Below are 27,267 nucleotides of genomic sequence, written 5' to 3' on the forward strand. Positions count from 1 at the left end.
TGTAAGTGGTTTGTACCACCTGTATACTAAGCTTGACTTCAGAAATTCTGCAATTTCAATGTAGTAAGTGTTACCTTGGAACTTACTGAAAGTGCAACTTTCTGCCTCCCACCCCAGTTTCTCAATAAATTGGTCCAGGAATCTGCATTTTAACAATTCTCAGGTGGTCCAATGAGAAAAGAACAGGAAAAATTACAAAGGCTCAGACCCTTTAACATCCAATTCAAATAAAAGCAAAAGGAAAAGCAATGAAAAATAACTTGAAAACTTTAATGATATTGCTTATATAGTAAAAACATAAAATCTTTTAAATAAGGTACATTCAATTTCTCAGAGCATCTAATATTCAGATAATTTATATTTCATATACTTTCCAACATTAAACAATTGACTAAGTAATGCATTTTCTAAAAAATGATATTACAACTTATATAAGTAAAAGTACATTACAAAAATACTCCACACAGGAAGGATGGCAGTACTTATTAAGAAATGCTATAAACTTTCCATTAAAAAATATATTTTATCTCTCATTTGTCATAATTATAAACAGAATATATATTTTCCTTTCTAAAATTGTCTTACACAGTTTCCCCTTAGGATGATAGTATGTACAAACCTTATATCTGAATGAATATAAATAGAAATACTGTAATAGTGTTACAGATATATTAGTAACTTTTACAGAAAAAAAATATGGCTTTCTAATAAAAGCCTCTAGCACAGCTGAAATCTCAAAGCTATTTAAGTTAGACATTCCCATATTTAGTAAGGCACAATGGAATCTAGTTTCTTATTTCCAGTTGAATTACTGCGAGCAGTAATAAGGGAAAATATAGTCAGTAGATAGTGGACCAGATCTATCAGTTGGATAAACCATTTGGGGTTTACTGAACTTTTGGGGGAGATGTTAGTTCTTTCTCCACACCATTGTTTCTTTTTGTGCCCTGTGGCCAAATCTAGTCCTTGATGATGAGAAAGAAATCATTGCACCCCCGTCAAGTGCCTGAGAAACAGTTTACTCATTCCTTGGATCTGGTCTATTGTGAGGAAATAGCCCGGTGACCATTTCCGGTTATAAGCAGCTTATTTTTACTGATTGGACCTGGTTCCCTATCATTTCTAAAAATAGCTTCTGATATAATCTGTACATGGTGAAGCTGTGAAGGAACCTGATGGTCTTCTTCAGGCTCTGAGTGACCGTTTTGGGGAAGTGGTACGTTTTCAAGTGCTTCAGGGCGTGCATCAGGGCCTTCAGGGTGTCTTGGTCACCATTTTTTATTCTCCACAGGCTGAGCAGCTTTAGAATCTGCTCACTTGATTTGCATGTCTTCACTGTCTTCTCAATGTCTTCTGTGGTGACTTTCTTCCCCGGCAAGCTTTCCATCAAGCTGCGAAGCTGCTCGAAGGTGAGGTTTGTGTGTCCGAGGTGCCGCTGGACGCTGTTTTCACATAGGTCAATATCTGTAGAAAGCCAAAGCCCAAAGAGATGTTCACATAATGCATACTCCAAGGCCACCACCACAAAACTACTGTGAGGCAGGGGCGCCTGGGTGGCGCAGTCGGTTAAGCGTCCGACTTCAGCCAGGTCACGATCTCACGGTCCGTGAGTTCGAGCCCCGCGTCAGGCTCTGGGCTGATGGCTCGGAGCCTGGAGCCTGTTTCCGATTCTGTGTCCCCCTCTCTCTCTGACCCTCCCCCGTTCATGCTCTGTCTCTCTCTGTCCCAAAAATAAATAAAAAACGTTGAAAAAAAAAATTAAAAAAAAAAATAAATAAAAATAAATTAATTAATTAAAAAAATAAATTAAAAAAAAATTAAAAAAAAAAAAAAACTACTGTGAGGCAAAAGAAGGTTCTCCCAGAATTTCATAAATTTACTTTAAGGATAACCTTCTCCTTCCTTTTTATGGTGGCGAAGGAAGGTTAAGTAATGCTAGTTATTGGTGAGAAATGAGTTAAATATTATTTCTTGTTATAAATGATAATATGCTTTATGTATTCTAGGCATCCGACAAAGCTTTGTGAAAAGCCCTATTTTGGAAATGAACAGTAAAATACTATAAACGCATCACTCTGTTTTCTAAGAAAAATTAAAACCATAACATTTCAGAAAAGTAGAAATATAAGTATTCAAGTTAGCAATTTTGTAATATAAACTTTCACTAGTTGATATTTGATATATACCCCACGTGAAGAGTTAGGTGTGACGAATGGTCTTTAAAATAAATAGCACCTGAGGATTACTACAGAGAAGATCTGAAAACCCACTAATATGAGGACAAAGAATGGTAGGATCCATATGGCTTAGAGAATAATTTGGTAACGAGCTAGGACATAAACCTAAGAGGGAGTATCTAACATTTCCATTAATGACATGAGTCATTTACTGTCTGTAAGCCCTAAGGCAAGTCAGTTCATCTTTTGGGGATGAAATGTCCTTATTTATGAAACAGAGAATGTGGCCCCTTCCAATTCTAACAGTCTCTGATTCTGTATCCCACCCGCTCACCGCCCCCCCCCCCTTTTTTTCCTGCTTCGGGGCTAATTATACTTTCAAAGAATACATTTTGTTTGCCAAAAACAGAAGAAAACTTTACTCTTTGCTCAAGTGAAAGCATTCAGCTGTCAAAGATCTCAGTGTCCTAAAATCTGCTGCCTCAGTTTCAGATGGTGGAAGCTTTTCAGGAAGTGTAGGACTCCACGGTCATCTAACTAGTGACATGTAAAGAGCAGATGGGTTTCTCACTGACATCGTCTGCATCATGAAACCTTCCTTCTTTCAGGCATGCCTTCCCAATGCTAACTGACATCAGAACTCTTTCCACTGTGTATCCTAAAGCTATAGTCCACACTGGATGCAGCTTCCTTTTCCCCTTTGGATTCTGTCCACACACACACACACACACACACACACACCCCATGCAATTTCTTTTATTTTCTTTCTTTTTTTTTTTTTTATTCATTTATTTTGAAAGAGAGAGTGTGTGTGCGGAAGGGGCAGAGAGAGGGAGAAAGAGAGAATCCCAAGCAGGCTTTGCACCATCAGCGCAGAGCCTGACGTGGGGCTCGAACACATGAACTGTGAGATCATGACCCAAGCCGAAGTTGGACGCTTAACTGACGGAGCCACCCAGGTGCCCACACAGTTTCTAAAGAAGATTCTTTATAAAACTTTAAAACATGAGAGCACTTGGTGTTCACCAGCCCTTTTCTCTAAGAAGCCCGAACATTTTACAGACCTCATCTCATTAATCCTCACAACATATGCTATTAAAATGGTAATTTTAAAATAGGCTATGTTGTGAGGATTAATGAGAGGACATCTGTAAGACACTTGGAGGCTCTCCGGAGAGAATTAACAAATAAATACAGCATAGCTTCTTGGTGGAAATGAAAGAGAAAACCCAACGTGTCTAAAGGACATCCAGGTAGGACAGAGGGGATGCTGATAAAACTGCTAAGGGATGTGGAGGTGCGATTCCTGAGGTCCAGTATTTGACATGAACTGTCTCTCACTTTAGAGTGTTCATACACTTAAAAAAGAAGTTGGGGTATGAAAAAAGAGGGGTGCCTGGGTGGATCAGTCGGATAAGCATCCAAGTCTTGATTTGGGTTCAGGTCACCATCTCGCAGTTTGTGAGTTTGAGCCCCACGTGGGGCTCTGCGCTGCCAGGGAGAAAAGATCCTCTTGGGATTCTCTCTCTCTTCCTCTCTTTCTACCCCTTCCCTGTTCTCACTCGCTCTGGCTCTCTCAAAATAAATAAGCTTCAAAACAAAAAAAGTCGGGGTGTTGAGGAGGTGAGAATGCAGGACTGTTTTAGGGATAGCTTCTACATGATCACTTAGTGAAAACATCTTTAATCCAAGAATAATTCCAAAAGGCAAACACCATCCACACGACTAAACAGGTACATTGTCTTCTTCTTGTTTATGATAAATGAGTGTCTTTGATTTCTGATCAATCTGCTTATTTCAGGCTACCCTACCTTGGAAGATCTTCTTGACCATATCTTGATCTTTGTTTTGATGTTTCCATAACTTCAGTAGCTGGAAAGCTTGTTCTTGTGAACTGTATTGCCGTTTTATCTTTTCCACACTCTCCGCATTTACCCTGGTGCCAGGCAAATTGTCTGCCAGGATGCTAAGCCAGTTAGGGGTGAATTTTGTAGGAACAGCAAACCTGAAGAATGCCTCCTCGCACAGGGTGACATCTGAAGGTGGGAAAACCAAGATTTACTTAACAACTGGATTCTTGGAAGTCTAGTGGACAATAAATAAATAAATAAGCCAGCACCATAAGGTTTTTCAAAGTACAGTATGTTAAAATGTGAAATTTGAATAAAACCAACCCTCTGTTGGCTGGTCTTGGTAGCTGAATGTCACCCCAAATGGGCTTATGTCCTTAGGGCATTTGTGGGGGATAGTTTAAACAAATGTCTAATAAAAATATTGCTATGAATGAATTGTAGCAAACATTCTAATGTACACATTAACATTTAAAAAAAATTTTTTTAGTGTTTTTTATTTATTCTGGAGAGAAAGAGAGAGACAGAGCACAAGCAGGGGAGGGGCAGAGAGAGAGGGAGACACAGAATCTGAAGCAGGCTCCAGGCTCTGAGCTGTCAGCACAGAGCCCGACAAGCACTAGAACTCAGGAACCGTGAGACCGTGACCTGAGCTGAAGTCAGACGCTTAACTGACTGAGCCACCCAGGTGCCCCACATTAACATATTTTAATGTAGATCTTAAATATCCTATTAAAGGTTTAGTTAGCATCCACAGGTTACTTCAAGATCATTGTCAAAACAAATATAATTACTGTCTTTACGGGACCTGGAAAAGCAACCTGGAGTAGTATTTTGTTTTCTACACACACATAAACACATAGTTTACCTTTAAGAATAAGGAGGGATATAGATTTATAAGCATATATTCCGTGGGAAAATAAGAAAACACAAAAAATATGTTGTTTAGAAAAGAGGTACAATGGGGGCACCTGGGTGGCTCAGTCGATTAAGCATCTGACTTCTGCTCGGGTCATGATCTCACAGTTTGTGAGTTTGAGCCCCGCATCGGGCTCTCTGCTGATGGCCCAGAGCCTAGAGCCTGCTTTGGATTCTGTGTCTCCCTCTTTCTCTGCCCCTCTCCCGTTCACTGTCTCTATCAAAAATGAATAAACGTTAAAAAAATTAAAAAAAAAATTTTTTTAAAGAAAAGAGGTACAATGGCCTGAGGGGGTAGAATCTGTTTATCCCAGGGATTAAGCGTTTGTCTTTGGATTCGTCAGACGTGGGCCTGAATTCTGACTCTGGCTCTTCACCACCAATATTGAACCTGAGCAAACTTCACCATGTTTTTGTAAAGTTTAAAGCTCATGTAGCAAAGGAACCCGGCACATACTAAGTGCTCAATGAATGATAAAACTAAAAATTAGGGGTGCCTGGGTGGCTCAGTCAGTTAAGTGTCCGACTTTTGATTTCAGCTTGGGTGTTGATTTCATGGTCATGGAATTAAGCCCCACATCAGGCTCTGCACTGAGCATGGAGTCTGCTTGAGATTCTCTCTCTCTCCCCCTCTGCCCCTCCCCTGCTCATGTGTGCACACGTGTGCACACTCTCTCTCTCAAAAAAAAAAAAAAAAAAAAAGATTTAAAACAATAAAATGAGAAATGAATGAAATAAAGAAAAGAGAATGTAAAAGTTAGAAGTCACTCCTCTTGTCCCCCCTTCCCTCGTTCCACTGTTTGACTAAGAAAGCAGAACGACTGAATGATCTAAGGTTCTGACTCCGTGGGGAAAAAATGCTGGAACGGGGTTGGAATCTTAAATGTCTCAGCCCCATTCCCATGTTCCGTATTCTTCTGTGTCAGATAAAAAGATGCTGGGGGAGAGTCGAGCTGGTTAAATGCCGAAAGGCAGGTCATCGTCAGTGTGCCGCACCCTCCATGGAAGGTCTGACATTAGTCTAGTGGTAAGAATGACAAGGTGAGGACACCATCCTGATGGGCATCCTCACCAACATGGGATGCATTCACATGACCTTGGAGTTAGTGACCTTTCATGAATACAGAGTTTAGGACAACCAGAGGAACTTAGAATCTCTCTGTGCCATATGGCAGTATGCCATAACACCATACACGACAAAGCCGATTTTGCATTTTCTGATTTGTTACCGATTTATGTCATGGTGCCTCTTAGCTGTCAATTTTTATTCTTAAAAGTGATAAAAATGCATGTGGCGCTTGGGTGGCTCAGTCGGTTAAGCATCCGACATCGGCTCAGGTCATGGTCTCACGGTTCCTGAGTTCAAGCCCTTCATCGGGCTCTCTGCTGACAGCTCGGAGCCTGGAGCCTGCTTGGGATTCTGTGTCTCCCTCTCTCTGCCCCTCCCCCGCTCACTATCTCTGTCTCTGAAAAATAAACGTTAAAAAAAATTTTTTTTTAAAGTGATGAAAATGCAGAACTTACCAAAAACCTCTACAATTTGGACTGCTAGTTTGGTCTTGGACATAATCTTTACACCACCCCTTTCCCCATGGGTAAGGTTTGATTCAAGTGTGAAAGGCAGAAAGTCAAGTTTGGGAGTGCGATCATGACATGGGGAAACCTCTGGAGAGATTTTGACTTAGGGTGTTAGCAGCCACGCATAGAGAACAGAGAACAATCTTCTCTGGTTAACATTCAAGAATGGGAAAACAGGAGTTTCGCTAAGAAGGGAGCCAGAGGGTCTTGTATTCAATTCAGAAGCGGTACAACAAGGCTGACATTTTGAAATATAATTACCTATTCCACATTTTTGAGGCGATTCACTGTTTCCAGAACACACGTTGTCGTGAGTTGCATTTCCTTTTTGAGTTAGAAGGAGACCAAATGCACTGCAGTTTGTGTGTTTTCTACAGGGTGCTTTAGATGACGTCTCATTCGAGAAGAACCCATCTGGACATCTCTTGCAAACTGTATTTCGCTCCGGGGTTCCTACAGAAAATACCAAGCAATTTAGCACCCTCTTCCCAAACCCTTTTGCAGCAGACATTCTCTAAATAAAGACAGTCTTGGAAAGACTTTTCACTTGGTTTTTACTGCTACTATTATGTTGCACAGACTTGAGGCATTTCGATTTTTCCCTTCATTAGACAGAGAGAACAAAACTTCTGCAGTTAGTAGCCCCTCAGGCTACAGCCCCTCCCATCCCTGTCATCCAAACACAAATGTGTTTTGCTGTTACCTACAAAACAGGAAACAAGAGGAAAGGAAAGAATAGGGGTGTTCATCTGTCCTGCCTGTGCGAAGCATTGGTAAGGTCTTGTTGTCAACCATAATTCTTCACACATTTCTGCTAGAAAATCATGAAGATAACTGCTGTGTACCTGCGGTAATGTCATTCTTTGAGATCAGTACCCACTGAATGCCATGTCGTTAAATTCCAAGCGGTGCCCACTGAAGTTGTCTTTCCTGAATCCTAATTGTGAAGCAACGCATAAGTATGCTAACCTTGAGAAGTAAAAATTTACAACATTATAATAAACTTTTGAAGGTGGCAATAAAGTTGGTCAGTGACTCCAAAGCTTAAGACTGCAGTTAAACTACACGGTAAATGGGAGATGATATACCGTTTGCTTAAACTATTGAGTTTTAAAAGAGCACAGTCGTTAAAATTTCAGGGAAGGGTGACTGCAAGGGCATTTTATTTCATGGTGGAAAGATACTTGATAAGTTTGGAGAACTCACTGATTAGAAAAATTTCAACCAGTCAACAACTAAAGATAAATACCTTCAAACCCTTGGCTCTATTATGCGTGGCTAGATTATACATTATAGGGTATTTGCATATGAAAATACCTCCATCTAGTGTAAGCTAGTTGAACAGATTCAGACTTCAATATTCAAATGTAGCTTTTCCAGGCCAATTCTGGCTCAGGGGAGATAACAAATACAAAAGAGACACCATGAAAGCTACAGAAAGTTAATAAACTTCATTTATTAAAAATGCAAACCTCCCACTTCATTGTATCAAAACCAGAAGAGAGAAAGAGAGAGAAAGGAAGGGAGGGAAGGAGAGAGAGAGAGAAAGAAAGAAGAAAGAGAAGAAAGAAAGAAAGAAAGAAAGAAAGAAAGAAAGAGGAAAGAAAGAAAGAAAGAAAGAAAGAAAGAAAGAAAGAAAGAAGGAAGGAAGGAAGGAAAAGAGCAAAATGATTTCACTCTAGTTTTAGCTCCTGCCTCTTCTAATGGGATTGATGATGATGCATTGACCAGTAAAAATGACAAAGGGCTGGCAGGAAAAAAAGAGGAAGGGTCAAACTACAAGCCCAAAACTTTCACATGCCATTTCCATCTTTGCAGTGACAACGTGTTAGGAAAAAAACTTACACAGAGGTCTAATTTTTTAAGTACTTTCTTACTACACCTCTCCCCTTAAGTGGGATCCAGCTCCACACCAGTTCCTACAAAATCATAAGCAGAGATGTTTGGGCGAGAATTCCATAGTATTCTTTCACTGCTAACACACTGGGAATCAGTGGACTTGGCCATCTGGATCCAAGTCTCCCTCTGCCAACTGCCACATGTTCTGGAAAGCAAACTGCACGAAGAAGAATCTTGTCATTCTTCAGATACGTGTTGAGGGCTTGGGTCTTGCCATGCCTCCCGATGAGAAAGTCAAAGATATGAGACATTCTTTAAGGTGATGTCGCCTGTAAAGTTCTTTAACAAACAGAATCCAAGACTAATGGAAGTAAATGTTTCTTAATACATTTGGAGGCCTTATGTAATGGCCTTCCTGAGCAGGACTTCCTTCTTCTACCATTGTTAGAGCTTTATGGAAAAATAAAGATTTATCTATCTAAGTAAATGATTTTGCCTTATTAATATCAGTGGAAATATAAAAGGTATAATCTGACAGGCAAAATATGAGATACCATAATGGGGAGAGGAGTTCTGCTTTCCAGTTAAGGATGTCACCATTCCAGCCATAAGGAACGGCACAGGAATTACAGGACTCACAGACAGAATAAAGTCAGTAAAACGTGGAGAGGAGATGATCTGACTTCAAAGCAACAACAGCATGGAATGGCTAATACTCTTTGGAATAACACCACATAGTCCTTCCTTCCCTTTGGGCTGGAAACCTCTTATATTCCCTGAGGAACTGCTCCGTGGGTTTTCAGGGAGGGACAGGTAAATAAACCCCATGGTGGTGCCACAAAATAAAATGGGTATCTGTGTCTGACTCTTCTGACTGACTGCTGACTTCATTCCACAAACACATTTTCACGCTTACGTGGGAAAATTTCCTTATATTGCCATTATTTCCCAAACTTTTCTAGTTTCCAAGCTGCATGGTCCCTGCTTAATTAATTTTCCTGCATATGCATGCAACTTACTGAATTGATTTAAATGGATTTGTTTTTGTTGGGTGAGTTTTACCCCCTACAATTTGGCTTAGCTTTTGAATTCGAAAGAATCATCTGATAAAAGCTAGGAAGTGTCACCAATTTCTCCCTCCAATAGTCACGCTGGAGACATTTTAAGGGACACTCATTCAGTGTGCACCTCCTGCAACTGTTTGTTTACGATTCACAACTTAGGAAACGAAACAGATTTCAGTTTATGCATGTTTCCTATGTATGCCTTTAAACCGAAAGTATTTGCCAGCCAGTAATTTAGGCTGTGTGTATCACAACTTCTGAACGTTAATATAGTTACAAATAATTAGCATCCTCTAAACCAGTGGTCCTCAACCTCGGGCAGTTTTGGCATCCAGGAGACAACTGGCAATGTCTGGAGACATTTTTGGTCATCACAACTGGGGGAAGAGTGCTATTGGCACCTAGTGGGTAGAGACCAGGGATACTGCTAAAGTAAGGGAATATTCTTAATTTTCCCAAGTCACTCGAGAATACACACTACATCGGAAGCTTCATGAATGTGATAGGGAAAAATGTAGGTTGCAGCTTTAAAAGATTCAATGCACGCTGGTCTTAACCTACGCTGTTCAAAATGCAAAACGAGAAAGTACTTTGTTTGTAGACAAGCACTTTTGGCTTGACAATCTGTTTGTCTCAGATAAAGAATAAGCTCATTTTAGAGATGCTGCTGGTCTTTACCCTCACAGACACTCGACTCCCACACCAAGGGAAGAACTAGCTTCATTTTTGATGATGAAATGCATTTCCCCTAACCATTCTCATTTTTTACATAATTAATTGTAACTGCTCATTGTTAGCACTCCAGAGCCTCATTAATATCAGTCTAATTACTCTCTTGGTATCAATTATCATTTCTGATGTTTGTCAAAAAGCACAGCAGTCTGAAGCTGTCCATGCTGAAGGGAAACATAGGGGTATCATATATCAGCTATAAACAGTGCAACTCACAGTGTGTCCCCTTTAAAAAAGTGCAATCCATCACGCATCTCATTAGAGGGCAGTTTGCCACACTTGAGATTTGTCACCAGATTGCCCCAGCGTGGCAAAGTGTTCCTCCAAGAAATGGTCCTCTGGCAGCAATCCAGACACATAGCACATACCGAGCAGGTTCCATTACCTTTGCAATTTGCTATCCTATAATATCATCGGGGCAGAAGTGTTCCTTTAAACCTTCGCTACTACCTGACTTTGTGCGATCTCGTTAATTTTGCCGCGCGCTGAAAGCCAATGCGTACCAGCGTGGAGCACTCCAAACCCGGGGGGGCAGCTTCTGTGCTTCAGGCAGAACTCAACCTCGAGGTAGCGCCCTTCCTCGCACTCGCACACGCGGTTGTGGGTGCGACTGCACTCCTGCTTGACGTACTGCAGCTCCTTGCACACCGTCGTGCAGTACAGACACTCGTCACTGGTGTGCCACTTGTCTGTGTAGTAGTGGTTGGGACAAGGCGCACACACGGTCTTCTGCCTGGCCGTACAGTGCTGTTTTAGGAAGGTGCCGGGAGGACATTTGTCACACATCAGCTGACGCGAGGTTTCTGGGTCATAGTGAAGATACTTTGGAGGAAAGGTTTCCTGGGTTGTCCATTTAATGGAGATGTCCAGTAACTAGGAGAGAGGGAAACGGCGGCACATTAGCACGGAGACAGGGTGGCTCTTCGGGGCAAAGGCGCCGTCAGACTCCAAAAGTCCTTTACTACATGAAGCCTCATTATCTTCCTGCCTGCAGGGCTGCGCCACACAAAGTAAGTTCAGAAGCCATGATTTTTGCCTCCAGTAGCTTACTCTCAAAGGCCAAGATGGGGCTGGCAACACACATTATAGTAAGCAAACCCAGGCTCATGGGTGACAGGAGGCTTTATCTCCCTGGGCTTCAGGATTATGTCTCAATTAGTGAGTTGGATGGATTAGTGGTTCTCAAAACAGCTATGCCAGAATCTCCTAGACTCCCCGATAAAATGCAAACTCTTGGCACTCATACTTCTACTGCCCATTCAGATTCCACGGGTGTGAAGGTGAGATCAGGGGGCTTAAAAATATTCCTGCAGTGACTCCGATGAGTGGAGTCCATCCTCAGTAATGATTCTTTCATTTATCCACTTCATAAATAGTTACAGAGCCATTAATATGTGCCAAACTCTGTGCTGGGCAATCAGAATGCAGCAGTAAGTAAAACATTCAGGAATCCCTGCTCTTGGGGGGGTGGGCAAAAGAATAAATAACAAATTATGGATAAATTATGTGCTAGAAGGTAAGTGTTGTTAAAAAAAACACAAAAAACAAGCAAGGCAAAGAGACTAGAAACATGGAAGGGAAGGTGGGTGATTAATGACATTTAAATGGGAGGTCACAGTAGCTGTATTTAGGACTAAATGCTATCTCTCTTTTAGTTTTCCCATTCCGAGACTTGATTCTGAATGTATAGTGAAATAAAGAGTTGGTGATGTGTGAAGACTGCATGATTACATCAACAGTCATCCTGATCATTCATTCATTCATTCATTCATGCAGCAGCTAGGCTCTGAATGCCTACCAGGAATATACCAAGAATGTGATGATAAGTAAGACCTAACTCTTGTCCTCATGGAGGCTGCAATTCACTGGAAAGATTCCTAGAATTTTAAGATTCATATTTCCTCCAGAACATCATATGGCCTACTCTGGACTCTCCTAGGTAAATAATGTCTCGAAAATTAAATGACCACTTCTCTTCATGTTGACTGGGAAAAACCTCAGGGACTAGCCAGGGTTCTGGAAGTTTCCATACATAATGTCAGGAAGAGGTCTAGTGCAGCAGGAGAGAGACAATTTTGTGGGTGAGAGTGCCACTTGGGAGGGCAGCTCCCACGGGTGTTCTGTCTTGTATTCTATATCTGAAAATGTCTTCAAGGGAACATTGGAGTAGTTCTTCGCACTAACTACAGAAAGTACACACTCAGAAGAAACAGTGTTGTCTGTGTGTAGGGGGTGGTTTATTTGGTTTTTATTGTTTGTTTACGGTACAGGGATCGACACTGACTATTTTCAGGCTTTGGGGAGGTGGCAGACCAAACACAATAATTTTTTCCAAACTCCTCTTCTTTGCAGAACACAGAAAATCTCACAGAAGCGAGCCCCTTGACCTGGGAAAAGCTTCCAAGCTAGGGAAACAGCACTCCCTTTTGAAGTAGGAGTGACAAAGGTGTAGAATGGCCCTTTTCATAAGCATTTGGGCATTTTAATCTAATTAACATCATTCACTTCTTACTGGAACATGACAGGCGTCAGGGCTGACTGAACCCAACGTGAGCTAATAAACCAGAAGAAAAGAACAAAATATCTCACCTTGGGCCATGGACCTTTGAACCAAGAGTAATTTTCAGAGTTCTGTGACCTAAAGGACTCCTAACCAACAAAAAGTAGAATACAGGGCAAAATCAGGGCTGCTCCAGGGGCCTTCTCAAGATACCCTCATGACCTGAGGGTTTCTGGGGAAAATACTTCTTGAATTTCCCTGGGGCTTTCTATTGACGCAAACAAAATACACTGACATTAGGAGACAGAAAAAATGAGCCAGTAGTGGGTGGAAATTCTGGTTTGCTCTGAGACTTTCAGAAATACGGAATCCATTTCTTCATTCAACACACATTTGTTGAGCACCAGCTGTGTACCAGGCATAACTCACCATACTCAGCATATAATGGTGCACAAAACAAAGATGGTCCTTGCCTTCAAGGGTTTACAGTCTAGCGAGGGGGCAGATGGCAAGAAGCGAAGACATAAATAATTACAAATAGCGCTCAACGTTTTGAAGGAAACAAGGCAAGAAGAAAAAGCTTTGTGGCTACCTGGTCATTTGAATGTATTATGCTACGTGTGTAGATTTGGCTTAAATATTTCTAAAATCTTCAATGCTAGGGAATGAAGTTTTCCTGATGCGATTTGCAGACACACGGAAGCAAGAAGAAATGCTTTTCTCTCTTGCTGTTCACGTTTGATTTCCTGAAAGACCATCCTCCAGCCTGACTCCCCAGCATTCCCCCTTTCTCACTTCAGCATGGTTGACTTGCGCCCATTTACTCACGAGCTGACTCTTTTCTCCCTGACCAAGATGTGACGAGTATGGGATGGGAAACCCCCCACATGCTGCCTGTGTTCCTCACTAGAAGGAGCCACACAAATAGAAGATCTGACCAAGAACACTGATGCAATTTATATTTTTCTAGGCAACTGGACGTGACACTGTTGGTTTCCTGAAACCATGCTTTGGAAATTGGTTGCCATTTCTTCAAAATACAGGGAAGTTGAGGTAAAAGGAATCCACAGAGAAATGAATAAATAAGGTTGACTTAAGGATTAGAGGGCAATTATATTAGTGAAGGTCATTTCTCCAAGGCTACCACATGGGATTATCATATATATTTTTAAAAATCAGAAAGCCTTGAGGAACTACAAAATAACTTGTTTTTAGCAACTTTCTATTGGGCCTCTGTGTTTTATTTGAAGCTTTTCCACTTTGGTAAAAAGACAGAACTGTGTGGCCAAAACTGGATGGTTAAGTCTCAATCTCTGGTTAGCCCCAATTCCCGCACAGAATTTCTGGAACTAGTTACTGGACAGAGGATGGGCAAGATCAATAGGGCTCTTCATCTCAGTCCTGTCTCTTAGTTTCTTCAGCACTTCCTGGAAAAGCAATGAAAAACATGCCAGAGGAGAACACATCATCTTAACATTGGTTCCATCTCCTTTGTCAGTTGGTGGCACTTAAATATAGGAGTTCAAAAATAAATTTCTGTGTAAAATGCATAACCACTGATGAACATCTGCAAAAGCTAGGAAAGGTGCATAGGTGTGTCTGCAGAAGCACAAAGTGCTTTCTGTAGAAGGGTTTTCTGTTTTCTGGTTTTGGTGTTTTATGTTTGACTTTTAAAGAAAAGGTAAATGGGATTTTTCTCTATTTTTTCTTTCTTCCTCCTCCCATTCTCTATCCATCCATCCTTTGGTGTAGAGCACCTGTGCTTGAAGGGAGTCTGAGAGGCCTCCAATCTCGTGCTTCCTCCCCTACCCTGCTCTGATCTGAAGCCACTGGTGGACAGTGGTTAAAAGAATTTTCTATCTCAACCCAAACATCTTTCCTCATTTATCAAATGTTAGTGGAGGATGGTGGAGAGTGGTTTGAATTAGTTGCTCTCCAAAGCCTTTTTGAGCTCTACCATTGTAAGATTCTGTGCTTTGATAGCACTTAATTAGCTAATGGACTTAGCAACAAGTGTCTTTCTTGCTTTAACTCCCTTCCTACTTCTTGCACCAGTTTATTTGTGAAACCACTTTTTTACAGGAGAATCCTCTTTTCCAGTCTGCACTTGTTACACTCACGCATGCCTTCTACTCCCTCTGTAGAACCAACTGATGCCCCAGTACCCTGAATTCTCAGGTACTTCTCTAACACACCATCTTTCATCTGCTTTTACCATGGAGTTGGTACCTCACCAAAGTCAGTTGTACGTTTGTTACTGAATCTGTTTATGCCAGTTGTACATATATATCTGTATATGCTCTAGTTGTAATTATCCTTAGGTAATTCAATTAAATGTTATGTAAATCAACGAACATGGGTGTGAAAAAATTATTTTTCTATGAAAAAGATTTGGGAATAACTTGATAAAGAGGAACCACAAAGAAGCAAAAACAAAAATCTACTATAGACTTTGGAGTAGCTGAGACAATTATAATAACAAAATGGGGGGAATATCTAGAGTAATCAGTTTGTTTCATAAACTGGTCTTTAAGTACCAGAGTTGAAATGGTTGGGCAATACATCATAGATCAGGGTTCTGTAAGAAAGACAACGTAGGATTTCAGTTAGCAAACAGATTCCAGGAAAAGCCTTGGCCAAATCTCAAAACACAGGTGAATAAATGTTTATTTAAATGTTTTAGTTTATGATATATGTGCACAATTTTAATTATTAAAGGTTTTAATTGATTTATCTATTAATCATCTAACTCTTAGTCCCAAATATACAAAATTTCTAATTAGAATTCCCAATAGTTAGGAAGTCGAGTGGTATGGTAATGGTATATGCAGGCAACAAAAAACGGACGAAATGAAGATGGAATTCTGGTTCGTCTGTTCCATTCTAACATGTATGCATGAAATCTCCACTCTGTGATAGGCAGTAGAACAAAAAACAATCTTTAGGATATTTGGTTTGCATCTACATTAGGATGTTTTATTATTATTATTAAGTTTCTACCAGCTACAAGAATGAGTCTTAGAATGAATAAGTAACTGTCCTACGTCACGCTAACTAGTGGAAGCACAATTCAAACCCAGAGCATGTTCCATAGAATACTGGGGTTTTTTGTCAAACCTTTTAACATTTATCAAATGTTCTCATTTATGCTATAGTCTAAAATTGAGACCTAACACACTAATATTTCATTTAGACTCAAGGGCATAGAGTTAGGAGAACACAAAACATCAACGAAGCCTTTCCGAAGTCCAGATGAACTGATGCTGACTTTTTTTTTTTTTTTTTTTGTACAGAGACTAGCTCTTACTCATCCAAAGCTACCGAGATAGAAATTTCTCAGATGGTGATTTGACTAGAGCACTTTACTGGTGTATGCTTCGTCCTAAAGGACGAAAGAAGAATATACTTCCTCCAGCAAATTTATTTTTGCATTATGCAGTACAGCCAATTCCATACTACTGGGCTTGCTCCCTGGTATACAGAACCATGAGTGACCTAGTGGGTTTCCGTTTATGGAAAATTCATTAAAAGGAGCCCACGCACAGCTTGAAATAACTACTTGGTTTGGGAGTTCCTTTTGTGATCTCTTGTCATGATCTTTGCCACAGAGAAATATTTGAGGACTATGCAGAGTTAGCTAAACCTCTGGTAGTTTGGAAAGCATGCCATTTTACAGTCCAACTTAGCCAAGAAGGGACACAGTCATTCAGTTTCCGAAAGATCTCTCGTAGTATAAACTATAAAGCTTATTTTTAAAAAAACTATTTTCCCATGAAGTTTAGTGTATTGGATTTTCTATAGTTTTATAGTGTAGTAGTCCATTCCCTTTTTCCTCTATTCCTTAAATAATTCATTTATATATTCATTCAGCAAACACAAAACAATTACTATGCTCTGGAAATACTGCTAAATGAAGTTGAATAAGTTAATGTTCCTGTTTCATGGGAACATTCAACTAAAAGCCCAGCCTGATGTAAAATACTCATAAATCAGTGAAAAACAATTAGAAACAGAAGAGAGGAGATAGGGGATCAAGAAAACACTCAGCAGAGCAACAGGTCAGAAATTATGAGGGGCTTAAGTTAGACACTGGTGATAGAGAGGAAAGGATAGATATGATATGTTGGCTGACTGCATAGGGGGATGTCCTAGAGAAACCAATTGACAAACAAGCCCATGAATTTTAACTATTAGGTACGTAGTACTGTCGTTAATTGCTGACAGCAATAGGAGGAGACAGTTATGGAGAAAGAAAATGAATTTGGTTTGGAACATCTTCCATCTATGAGACTCAAGTAATGTCTACTAGATAAGTGGATATATGTATTGGGAACTTAGGACAGAAAGGCAGCTAAAGACATAGGTTTCAATGTTAAGAGCACACAAATGGCTCTAGAAGCAGAGAGATCAGATGGCATTACCCAGGGATATTACATATAAGCATAAAAGAACAAAAAGTTAACCCTTGAACTTATAAACATACGCAAGATGAGATGAAAACAGAAGATGAAAAAGATAGGGATATCACAGTGTTTCAAAAAGAATGCCAAATGGATAATTAATAAGTTCTAAAAAGTATACAGCTTGGCCATTAGATCAATGTTAATTACGAAGAGCACTTTCAGCTGGGGATTTGCATTTAGAATATAAATACTGGGGTTCCAAGCTCAGTTCAACCACCAGGTTTAATAACCTTGAGCCACTATCTTACATCTAAGACGAGGATACTCCTTATTTTAACTATCCCTGTACAACTGTTGTATTTCAAATGAATAAAAGGAGGGACACAAATACACTTGGTAAATATGCTTCCAGACACGTAGGAGGCATTATTACATATACTAATTACATAGGAGCGGGGAAATGGGAGACATATTGAACCAGACTTCTTTCTGAAGACATGTTGAAGTTTTTTGTTCAGTAGGAAGTAACACACCTATGATGTGCCATAAGTTGATTCTCTACCTTATTCTTGTCTCTAGAAAAAGTGTCTCTGATTTTTTAAAAAATTTTTTTAATGTTTTATTTTTGAGAGAGAGAGAGACAGAGCATGAGCGGGGGAGGGGCAGAGAGAGAGGGAGACACAGAATCTGAAGCAGGCTCCAGGCTCTGAGCTGTCAGCACAGAGCCCGACGCGGGCTCGAACTCACGAGCCGTGAGATCATGACTTGAGCCAAAGCTGGACGCTCAACCGACTGAGCCATCCAGGCGCCCCTGACTTTTTTTAAAATTAGTTTCAGTATCTGCCCATCTGATATCATTTTCTTGTTCCATATCAAATATTTCAAGGCAGTTTCATGGGTTTGCTTAGAGGGCCCAGATAGAAAAGTATTTGTCTCCATACTCCTCACAAGCTTAACATGGTATCTTACACATATCGGGTATTCAATATATCTAATTTAATTTTATGCAATTCAATAGATACATTGAATGCTTACTATGTGTAATTAGGATTACTGGTGATGATATATGCATGCAGACAAATATCCAATATATAAAGAGTAAATTTGCAAGAACAAGTAAAAAATCTGCAATTTTCTCATCTGTAAAATAATACTGACGACAGAATTTGCCTAAAGGAAAATTTTTTTTTTTATTTTTTAATTTTAGAAAGTAAGAGAGAGCGTGCAATCGGGGGAAAGGGGCAGAGGGAGAGAGAGAGACTCTTAAGCAGGCTCCACGCTCAGCACGGAGCCTGACCTGGGGCTCGAGCCCACAATCCTTGGATCACCACCTGATCTACAATCAAGAGTTGGATGCTCAACCGACTGAGCCACCTAGGCACCCTTGAAGGAAAAAAATGTTTAAAGCACCTTTCATCTTATATGGCGTTTTGTAGGTACTGTTCTATTTGCATTTAGTTTCCATTTTAAAGGCGAATGTAGAAAAAAAGCAGGTAGTTCATCAGAGACATTTATCTGCTGCTGCCAGGTCCACACCTAAGGGTCTCTCTCCCACTGCATAATAATTTTCACAATAGCCAGTTGTTTGGTTGAGAATTAGGTCTCTAAGAAGTAAGCGCGAATGAATTAAATCTGTTCATCTCTACAGAACTCATTTGCTGCCAACAGCTAACGCCAGGCGATCGGGAAAGGAAACACAGCAATTATGATTTATTAGATGAATCGCTGAGCCAGTTTCTACACTATTTTGCTTCCCTTGGGGCTGAAGAACTGTCTCAAGTAAACTTTAACTTTAAATGTGATTTTGCGTTCCCTTCACATCTTTCCTTTAGCTGTTTGAAGCCTTTAAAGTTAATTAGCAGTACCTTGTTTATGTTTGGAATCAACTAGAATTGTCAGGACAGATTTGCTGAGGAGGCTTTTGGTGCTTCAGAGGAGTTTTGCAGACAATTGAGTTTGATGGATTAAAAAATATAAAGGAGAAAAAATCTCTGAGAAAAAAAGTAATACAGGTACACTTAAAACTTTCCAAGAAAGCTATGTAGAGATCTCACATATTTTGGCCCCCAGGATCTTAACATTTCTTCTCTCGGGCTTCTGTTAATCACCAGATTTGAGATTGAACATTAATTCTGAAAACTTCAGCTCAACAGCAGGGCTGGCTGCAGTTTTCTCTATAATTATGTCCATTCAGGCCCACTTGATAAGCATTACTTCAGAGGATTCCAGCGATGGTTCCTGGCATTGGGGCTCAGAATTGGCAATACATTTGGTACGCTGATATTTTTGAACATCAATTTTTAAATTCCATTTTATTTTTACAGTGCTTTTCTTTGACGATAATATATCACTCCCATCATTTTATTAGTCTCTTTTGGTTGTTAATGATATGGATTGGGGTCCAATCACCATATGGTTAAAGGTAGCTGGTAAGAAAAAGAAATGAAAAGCCACGGTGGTTATCAAATGGAACAGAAACCACAAATCAAAATGGAACCAAATAGGATGTGAGTTAAACCTGGAGGCATTTACTGTGTGCCTACAACATGTGAAATTCTAGAAGTCGGGGACATGGAAATGATAACAGCACAGTACGTTATATTATTACATACTGGGCTCTTTGTTTCCATGCTATTATCACCCACCCCCTCCACCAGCATTGAGGAGTCAGGATTACCCCCATTTCATAGATGAAGACACAGAGTGTCAGAGAAGTTTAGTGACTTGTCAAAAGTCACAGAGCCAACACACGTTTGAGCTGGGATCCAAGCCAATCCTCTCTGAATCTCAGCCTTTAACAAATGATTCTTCCCTCTAGGAACTTGCAGTCTGATGAAAGAGACAGGCATTTAAATAATCAACTACAACACAATATAAAGTTGGATAAGATCTATCTTTTATCTATCCATCTTATCTATCTGTCCGCCTTGTTTATCTGTCCATTCAGACATCTATCTATCCTGTTGAATAATTTCTTCTCCCTCTCTTATCGTGAAATGCAGTAACTCACGCAGCCTCTCTGCAGGATGGTTCTGTGACATTCAGCAGTACTTTATGCTAAGTAGTAGCTTCTTGGTAATGCACCCTCTTGACTTTGCTCTCCTTCCTTTTCTGCCTTAGTCTTCTTTTATGCATTCCTCTTTCCCTAAGATTGCACTTTCTAGTAAGGTACTAAAACATAAGTGTTTGCCTCATGTTGTGTTTCCTAAAGCATCTGGACTTAGAACTCATGTCCAATAAGGAGATCAGGACATTTAATTTCAAAAGAAAACAAGCATGGTGACCCCCAGGAGCTGAGGGAGGAGCTGAAAAAGGATGAAAAATGAATACATCAGAATCACTTTGTCCAAAGATTTGACCCTCCTGAGCCCCATCTGGGGCTTTCTTAACCTCAGCAGAGAGGAGATCTCTGGGTTTGAAGGCACCCATAGAAACTTGGCTCTGACTTAATGGATATTTTCTCCCCCACTGGACTCAGCTACTAGATATAAATTCCTATAGGGCAAAAAAACTCAGCTAGGTAACTTTAAGGAAATTTATTTAAACTCTCTGAACCTCAGTTTCTTCATCTGTAAAATAGACACTAATCTCCACATTATTGCATTTTTATGAAAATTAAGTGAAATATTATGTGTGACTTCCATATACTAACACGTTCTAAGAATCATTAGTGTCTTTGTAGTTTATGATTTCCTTCTTTGACTCAGCTTAAATGGGTGGAAGTTACCCTGATGAAAGATGACTGGGAACTTCTATGAAGGAAGGATCAGTTGAAAGTGATAAAGAGGAAAAAACATGATCCCTGCTCACTTAGTCTTGCATAATAGGGTGTCTCATTTAGAGTCTATTGTTAAGTATCTGTGCACCTTTCCCTTTTGCAGCCTGGCTAAGCTTTTGTGTAATTTTAGTTGACTAAATTTTGAACACGTAGCATCAGAAGAAAGAAGAGGTCCTTCCTCATAAACACTTCTAATATCTTTGACGAAGAAGGAATTTAAGCATTTAAATCATAAGTTTAAGCATTTGTGATTTTATGTGCTCCATAAAGTTCCTGCCTGTCAGTGATCAGACAGACCTGGGGTTTGGCTAATGTGTCAGTTAGGACTGGCTGGGTTTTATGCTGTGCTAATAAACAACTTCAAATTTTCAGTGGCTTAAAAATAACAAAGGTTTGGGTGCCTGAGTGGCTGAGTTGGTGGAGTGCCCGACTTCGACTCAGGTCATGATCTTGAGGTTCACAAGTTCGAGCCCCAGAGTGGGCTCTGTGCTGACAGCTCAGAGCCTGTAGCCTGCTTCCCATTCTGTGTCTCCTTTTCTCTCTGCCCCTCTCCTGCTTGCTCTCAAAAATAAATAAAAACATTTAAATTTTTTTTTAAAAATAACAAAGGTTGATTTCTCATTCATGCTATATTCCTAGTGAGTCCACTGAAGCCGACTGACATTGTCCTTTGTCCAGGACCTAGGATGATAAAGCAACTAATGTCTAGAACATGGCTGGTTGGCTGTGGAGGAGAGAAAGAGAAGAAAAAAAAGCCGAGGGAAGGGGTCATATGTCCACAGTTAAGTATTCTAATTTGGAAGTGGCATACCCTTTTAATTCACAAGTCATTGGCCAGAACTATTCGTGTCCTCTCCCAACCCCCAACCCTCACCAGGAGGCTGGAAAGCACAGTCTTAACAAGTTTCCGGAAGGGAGGACTGAGAACAATTTACAAATAGCACTAACAACTACATCATTGCTCAATAAACATCACTCATACTTTCTCGTGGACCTTTATTTTAGCACAATCTAGGTAATTTTCTCTTCTTTTTACTGAATATTAAAAGAAGGGACAGAAAACAGAAATTGTGGGAGCAGGATTTCTGTCTATCAGCCTGGTGTAGTTCTCAAGGGTAGTATTTAGCCCATTATCATGCTTATTCTGCCCGCAGGTTTGACATTTATTTCAAAAAGCCATGTGCAGTTGACAAGTACTTCCTTGTGAAGACAATTGCAAAGAAAATTCTTCCCAGTGAGTCTAAGGAGATTGCTAGCAACCAAAATTATACCTCTTTAGTAAGTCCTCTGGGATCTCATGGACTTCAACAGAATTTCTTATATGTGAAACCAGCTGGGTGGAAGAAACAGACAACGGCAACAAAATAGATTAAAAAAAAAAAAAGCCCATGCCTTAAAGGTAATTTTTTTATAGATAAATAAGTCCTTTTGACTTTTGCGTGTTTGGAGTGTCGAGTAGTATATCATCAATTTGTTACTATTATTTTTTAATGACAAAAGCTTAAAACTAAAGCAGTCCTCCCACATATCACCTGGTCCAATACCCCTATTTTATTTTATTTATTTATGTATATTACTATGATTTTTTTTATCCAAGTGTAATTAACACGCAGGGTTGTATTAGTTTCGGGCATACAATATAATGATGCAACAATTTTTAGAGATGGGTAAAGCCAAGACTCACAGTGCTGGAATCACCAACCAGACCTCAGACTAAGGCACAACTGAGAAATTAGAGCCTTTGCCTCCTGTCTGCCACTGCAGCGATCTTACTGTCACTATGTCCAAATGAGTTCCTAAATTACATTTTTGTTGTTGTTGGTGGTGGTGGTGCTGTTACTGCAAATTGATGGTGGGGGGGGGGAACTTTTTTAAAGAATAGGTTCCTGATATCCGTATCTTCAAAGAATAAAAAAAAAAAAAAATCACTTTTTTTGAACAAGAAAGCAACATTACATGGGGAAGGGAATTGAAGTTTCTGAATCAAAGACCAGAGAAGAAAATTGAATTGACTAAAGGCAGTCAGAAAGTTTAGATGAATTACTGTCTTGTTTTAAATCTAAATTCATCCTGACACCCATTTCCCTATTTTATAGTTGATTATTTAAGAAACTCTTACAGAAAATGCTTCCAAGGTACAGACTAAATTGAAGTAGAAATCCTAAGGCTATTCTTTTTATTTTTATACAAGATGCTTCAAGGAAACTAAACAATGTCTTCACAGTATTAAAACATAATTTTAGAGAGGCAAATTTTTTAAAAAATCAAAATAAGAAAGTAATAAATCAAGGCCATTAGGAGCACATTACTTTTTTAGGAACGAGATTTCATTTCCTCCTGCATCCTCTACCTATAATGGTCTGGCTGATTCAGGTGCTTCTCAGAAATTGGGGTGAAAACAATCTACCCAGGCAGGGAAGTCATGTCACCTTGTAGTTGGGAGAAACCATTTTAGTGTGTCTGAAGACTGTTCTGGCCTTCGGAAGGTTAATTTAGAGAAGCCAGGTAAATGTGAGAGGGAGTGGGTACCACACAGCTTCGTACCTAATGTGTTGTCACACTATTCTTATCCCTTACAACCATTTAAAAGAATTCTTTTTTTAGACTTTCTATGCTAGTCACCCCAAAATATTCTGTGGTAGTGAGTTCCAAAAACTAATTACATGTCACATAAAAATACCGTCCTTGTATCTATTTCAAGTTGGCCATACCTCAGTCTTTCTTCTTGCACAGATAGTTTACAGATGTTGCTAGGATTTCCGATTCACTAGTTCCTGCTATTGTGGGTTGCTCAGTTTTATTTTGATTTTTGTTTTCTTTTCTAAACATGGCTGCTATTATTGTTCATATTTGCATTTTGTTTACTGGACTATCAGTATCAGAAACGCATGCTGAGGCTGCTTCCCCCACTCCTCTCTCGCTGTGTGAAATCACCCTTCCCACATCTACAACTTTAGACACCCACTGTATGCCGATGACCAGATTTTTTTTACCCTCGGCCCCGGCTTCTCCTGTGCTCTGACATTTTGAATCCAAATGTCTACTTGACATCTGCATTGGCACATTTTACAAACATGTAAAACTGATCAACCAAAAAACAAATACTTGATGTCCAAACCAACCATATGGGTAGGTCAGAAAGTGGGTTCGACTGAGTTTAGGTAGCACCTCCAGGGGTCACTACATGGATCTAGTTCATTTCCGTTGCTTACTTAAGGATGGGTCTTCGGGGCGCCTGGGTGGCTCAGCTGGTTAAGCGTCCACCTTTGGCTCAGGTCATGATCTTGCAGTTTTTGAGTTCCAGCCTCACATCAGGCTCTCTGCTGTCATCACAGAACCGGCTTCATTTGGGATCCTCTGTCTCCCTCTGTCTCTGCCCCTCCCTCTCTTTCTGCCCTCCCCCTGCTCTCTCTCTTTCTCTCTCAAAAATAAACATTAAAAATAAAAAAGAAGAATGGGTCTTCACTAAGGTATTTTCATAGTAGAAATGTGCAAAAGAATATCTAAAATATTGGCCAAGTGGATAGGATGTCATGTTTGTATTTTGAAAGAGATCAAAGCCAACATTAGAATGTTAAATCTCTGGCAGTAAGCTAAATTCTGTTGGGACACTCATGGAAACTGTCGGTAGATTATATAACACCCCACCAAATCTCACTATAGTTCCTTTGATTCCACAAACACACATTTAGTATCATACACTGTGGAGACCTGGGGAGGGTACAGTTATGAAGAAAATGGAAATCTGTGTTTGCAAAGAGCTTATACTTTGTTTCCCAGAAAGTGGTGATGTTACTCCCTTTCAGTTCTGGAAAATTCTAGGGGATTTCTTTGTCACAATCACTATAGACTGCTAAATGTCCTGGACAATCAAGAATAATCTCATGTCTCACACACTTTAAAATGTCCTATTGACAACTGATATAAGTGATCTAAGGGCACCTGGGTGGCTCAATAGGTTAAGTGTCCCACTCGGTTCAGCTCAGATCATGATCTTACAGTTCATGAGTTCAAGCCCCACGTAGGGCTCCGTGTTGATGGTGCGGAGTGTGCTTGGGATTCTCTCTCTCCCTCTCTCTCTGCCTTTCCTCCACTTGCGCTCACTCACTCTCTCTGTTTTTCTCTCTCTCAGAATAAATAAGTAAACTTAAAACAAAAATTTTTAAGTGATCTAAACAAAAAACCTATTTATCATTATCCTGACCTAGATTCCGATTACATTTTATATATACACAAAGTGGTGTTTGCATGATTTTTACACATACTAAATTTTATAGGATTTAACAACATAAAATTGGTTTGAAGGTTGTACTTTGCTTTGTTTAAAATTTTAGCAAGGTTTGGTCACCATTTCAGAAAAGCACAGCACCAAAGCCAACATTGATCATGGTTTCAAACACCAGTGTATCACATGGGCTTCAGCCTTTGCTCCTAGTGGCCTGTTCATGGCATCACATCAAGATGCTAACATATCACCGCTTCATTATCTCTTACAGTGAAGCTTATTTTATTATTAGCTACTTTCCTTTTATTTCTCCTTTATAGTTATGCCAGTATATTGACTTTAAAAATTATGGATGCAGGTAAAATATATGTACTCTAAATTTCATTTCAGGAGAGCAAGAGAGTTGTTACAAAGGATTTATTTTCAAAGTGCATGGAAGAAGTGATAGCATTGAGAATTACTGCCCTACAGGGCAAAACATACAAATACACTGATAATGTGGGCATTTTTGCTCCTTCATAGCTCCATCATAGGCAGCCAGGCATCATTAGTCTAGGCCGTGAGTAACACGAACATAAATTTTTATACAATTACTCTTTCTCTGCACTCTATTTCCCGGTCCACTTTTTTCAGCTGCAAAGGAGAAACTCAGGCTAAAGCAAATGCTATTGGTTAATGAGATGCTGAAGGAAATAATGCTTTTCACAAGAAGCTTTCAGAATAGGGAACATGCAGGCAGGGGGGCTGAGGGTTGCTTAGGGCAAAACCCAGCAGGCAAGTTAGTGGATAGGAGAGCAAGAATAGTTGGGTGTGTGTTTAGTGCCCCTTTGATAGACACGGCCATAGCTCTCCTTCTAGAACTAAGTGGATAAAACATCTGGCACAGAATGCTTTATTCCCCAACCAGTTGAATCTGACAACTGTGGTTTAAGCCTTAGAAGTAAAATTAAAGATTCACTTTAATAAATTAGGGAATTGTGTTGAAGGTTGCTAGGTGACAAAGGTCAGGAAGGTTGCTAGGGACAGGGATCAGAACTGTTTTGGACTGAATATATGTCAGATTCTCCTAGAAACTTCAGAGTGATCATTTTCTTAAAATAAGTAGATAAGCCAACAAATAAAGGCTAGACAAATACACACCCTCAATCACCGGGCAAGGGGAAGGAAACCAAAATAAACAACAACAAAACAAACCGGAAAAGGCATTATCCTAAAGTACAGGCCAACCAGGCGGTAGTCCCGAGAAGCCATCATCTGCTTTCCCCCAAACCCATCATCTGCACCCTCCACCCCAAGTCTTATCACCATGACATTAATTAGGAGCTTAGCTTTGAGAAGGCCAGTGGATGGTTGGGCACTACACAATGGGAAGCTTCAGCCACCAGTTAAAATCTAGGCCTAGGCCAGGATGTTCCCAGGGTCTCAGACGGCCCTTGAGCAACCATGTACGGCCCTTGAGCAACCATGAACGGAACGGCCTGCTGATATGCTTACCTCACTTTGCAGTGCAGGCCCCTGCTTGACACATTGGTGAGCATCCCGGAGAGCCTATGAGGGGACTTTGGCATTGGCCTTCATGGCCACACCCCCACATTGCTTGCCTACCAGTATATCCTCTGCTATCCCCAAAAGAATCTAGAATTCCAGTTTGCTACACGATTTTCCTTTCTCTCACTTCTTCGGTTCAGGACACGTGGATTTTATCTGCAACAATGAAAACATTCCACTCCTTCTTCAAGCCTTCTCTCTCCACTGAGCATCCTCAGCATTTCTTTTCCATGATTCACTTGGGTCTAGATTTAGCTACAGTTGTCTGTGAGCAAAATGCTAGAAGCTAGAAGCTTCATGCTAACATGAAGCAGGAAATGTATGTGGTATCTTGCATGTGTACATATCATTGGCTCTATTTTACTGAGGAGAAAACTAAAACTCAGAAAGATGTAACTTGCCACAGTCATTGATCAAGTAGTGGTGCTACGGGATTTGAAGTTTGGTCCAACTGATAACTCATGTGTACTGCGGCTTCCTTTAGAAGAACCTGGAGAGCAGAATCTTTTATACTCCCAGGTCACCGAGCACTTCCCCTTTCGGTACTCTCATTAGACACAGAATTAATAGTCCAGTGTCTGCCTTCTCCATTAGACTGGGAGGTTCACGGGGACAGGAATGGTGTCCATCTTCCTTTCCATTCTGTCCCTGGTGC

The 27,267-nt window shown here is 40.2% G+C and overlaps 1 protein-coding gene across 2 annotated transcripts in view; it reads right to left on the bottom strand.

Annotated features, from left to right (window-relative positions):
* Nucleotides 1-249: 249 nt before the first annotated feature.
* Nucleotides 250-27,267, bottom strand: part of TNFRSF11B (TNF receptor superfamily member 11b) — a 29,537-nt gene continuing 2,519 nt past the window's right edge. Inside the window, exons 2-5 of one of the 2 annotated variants that reach the window (XM_042923806.1) lie at nucleotides 10,662-11,031; nucleotides 6,785-6,976; nucleotides 3,989-4,213; nucleotides 250-1,464 (exon numbers count right to left, since the gene is read on the bottom strand). In XM_042923806.1, coding sequence (XP_042779740.1) covers nucleotides 1,076-1,464; nucleotides 3,989-4,213; nucleotides 6,785-6,976; nucleotides 10,662-11,031 — 1,176 coding nt within the window. In that variant the 3' untranslated portion in view covers nucleotides 250-1,075. The remainder of the gene's footprint in view (nucleotides 1,465-3,988; nucleotides 4,214-6,784; nucleotides 6,977-10,661; nucleotides 11,032-27,267) is intronic. The other variant, XM_042923807.1, reaches the window with a different exon arrangement.

This window comes from Panthera leo, chromosome F2 (assembly GCF_018350215.1).
Source record: "Panthera leo isolate Ple1 chromosome F2, P.leo_Ple1_pat1.1, whole genome shotgun sequence".
In the NCBI taxonomy this organism is placed as follows: Eukaryota; Metazoa; Chordata; class Mammalia; order Carnivora; family Felidae; genus Panthera; species Panthera leo.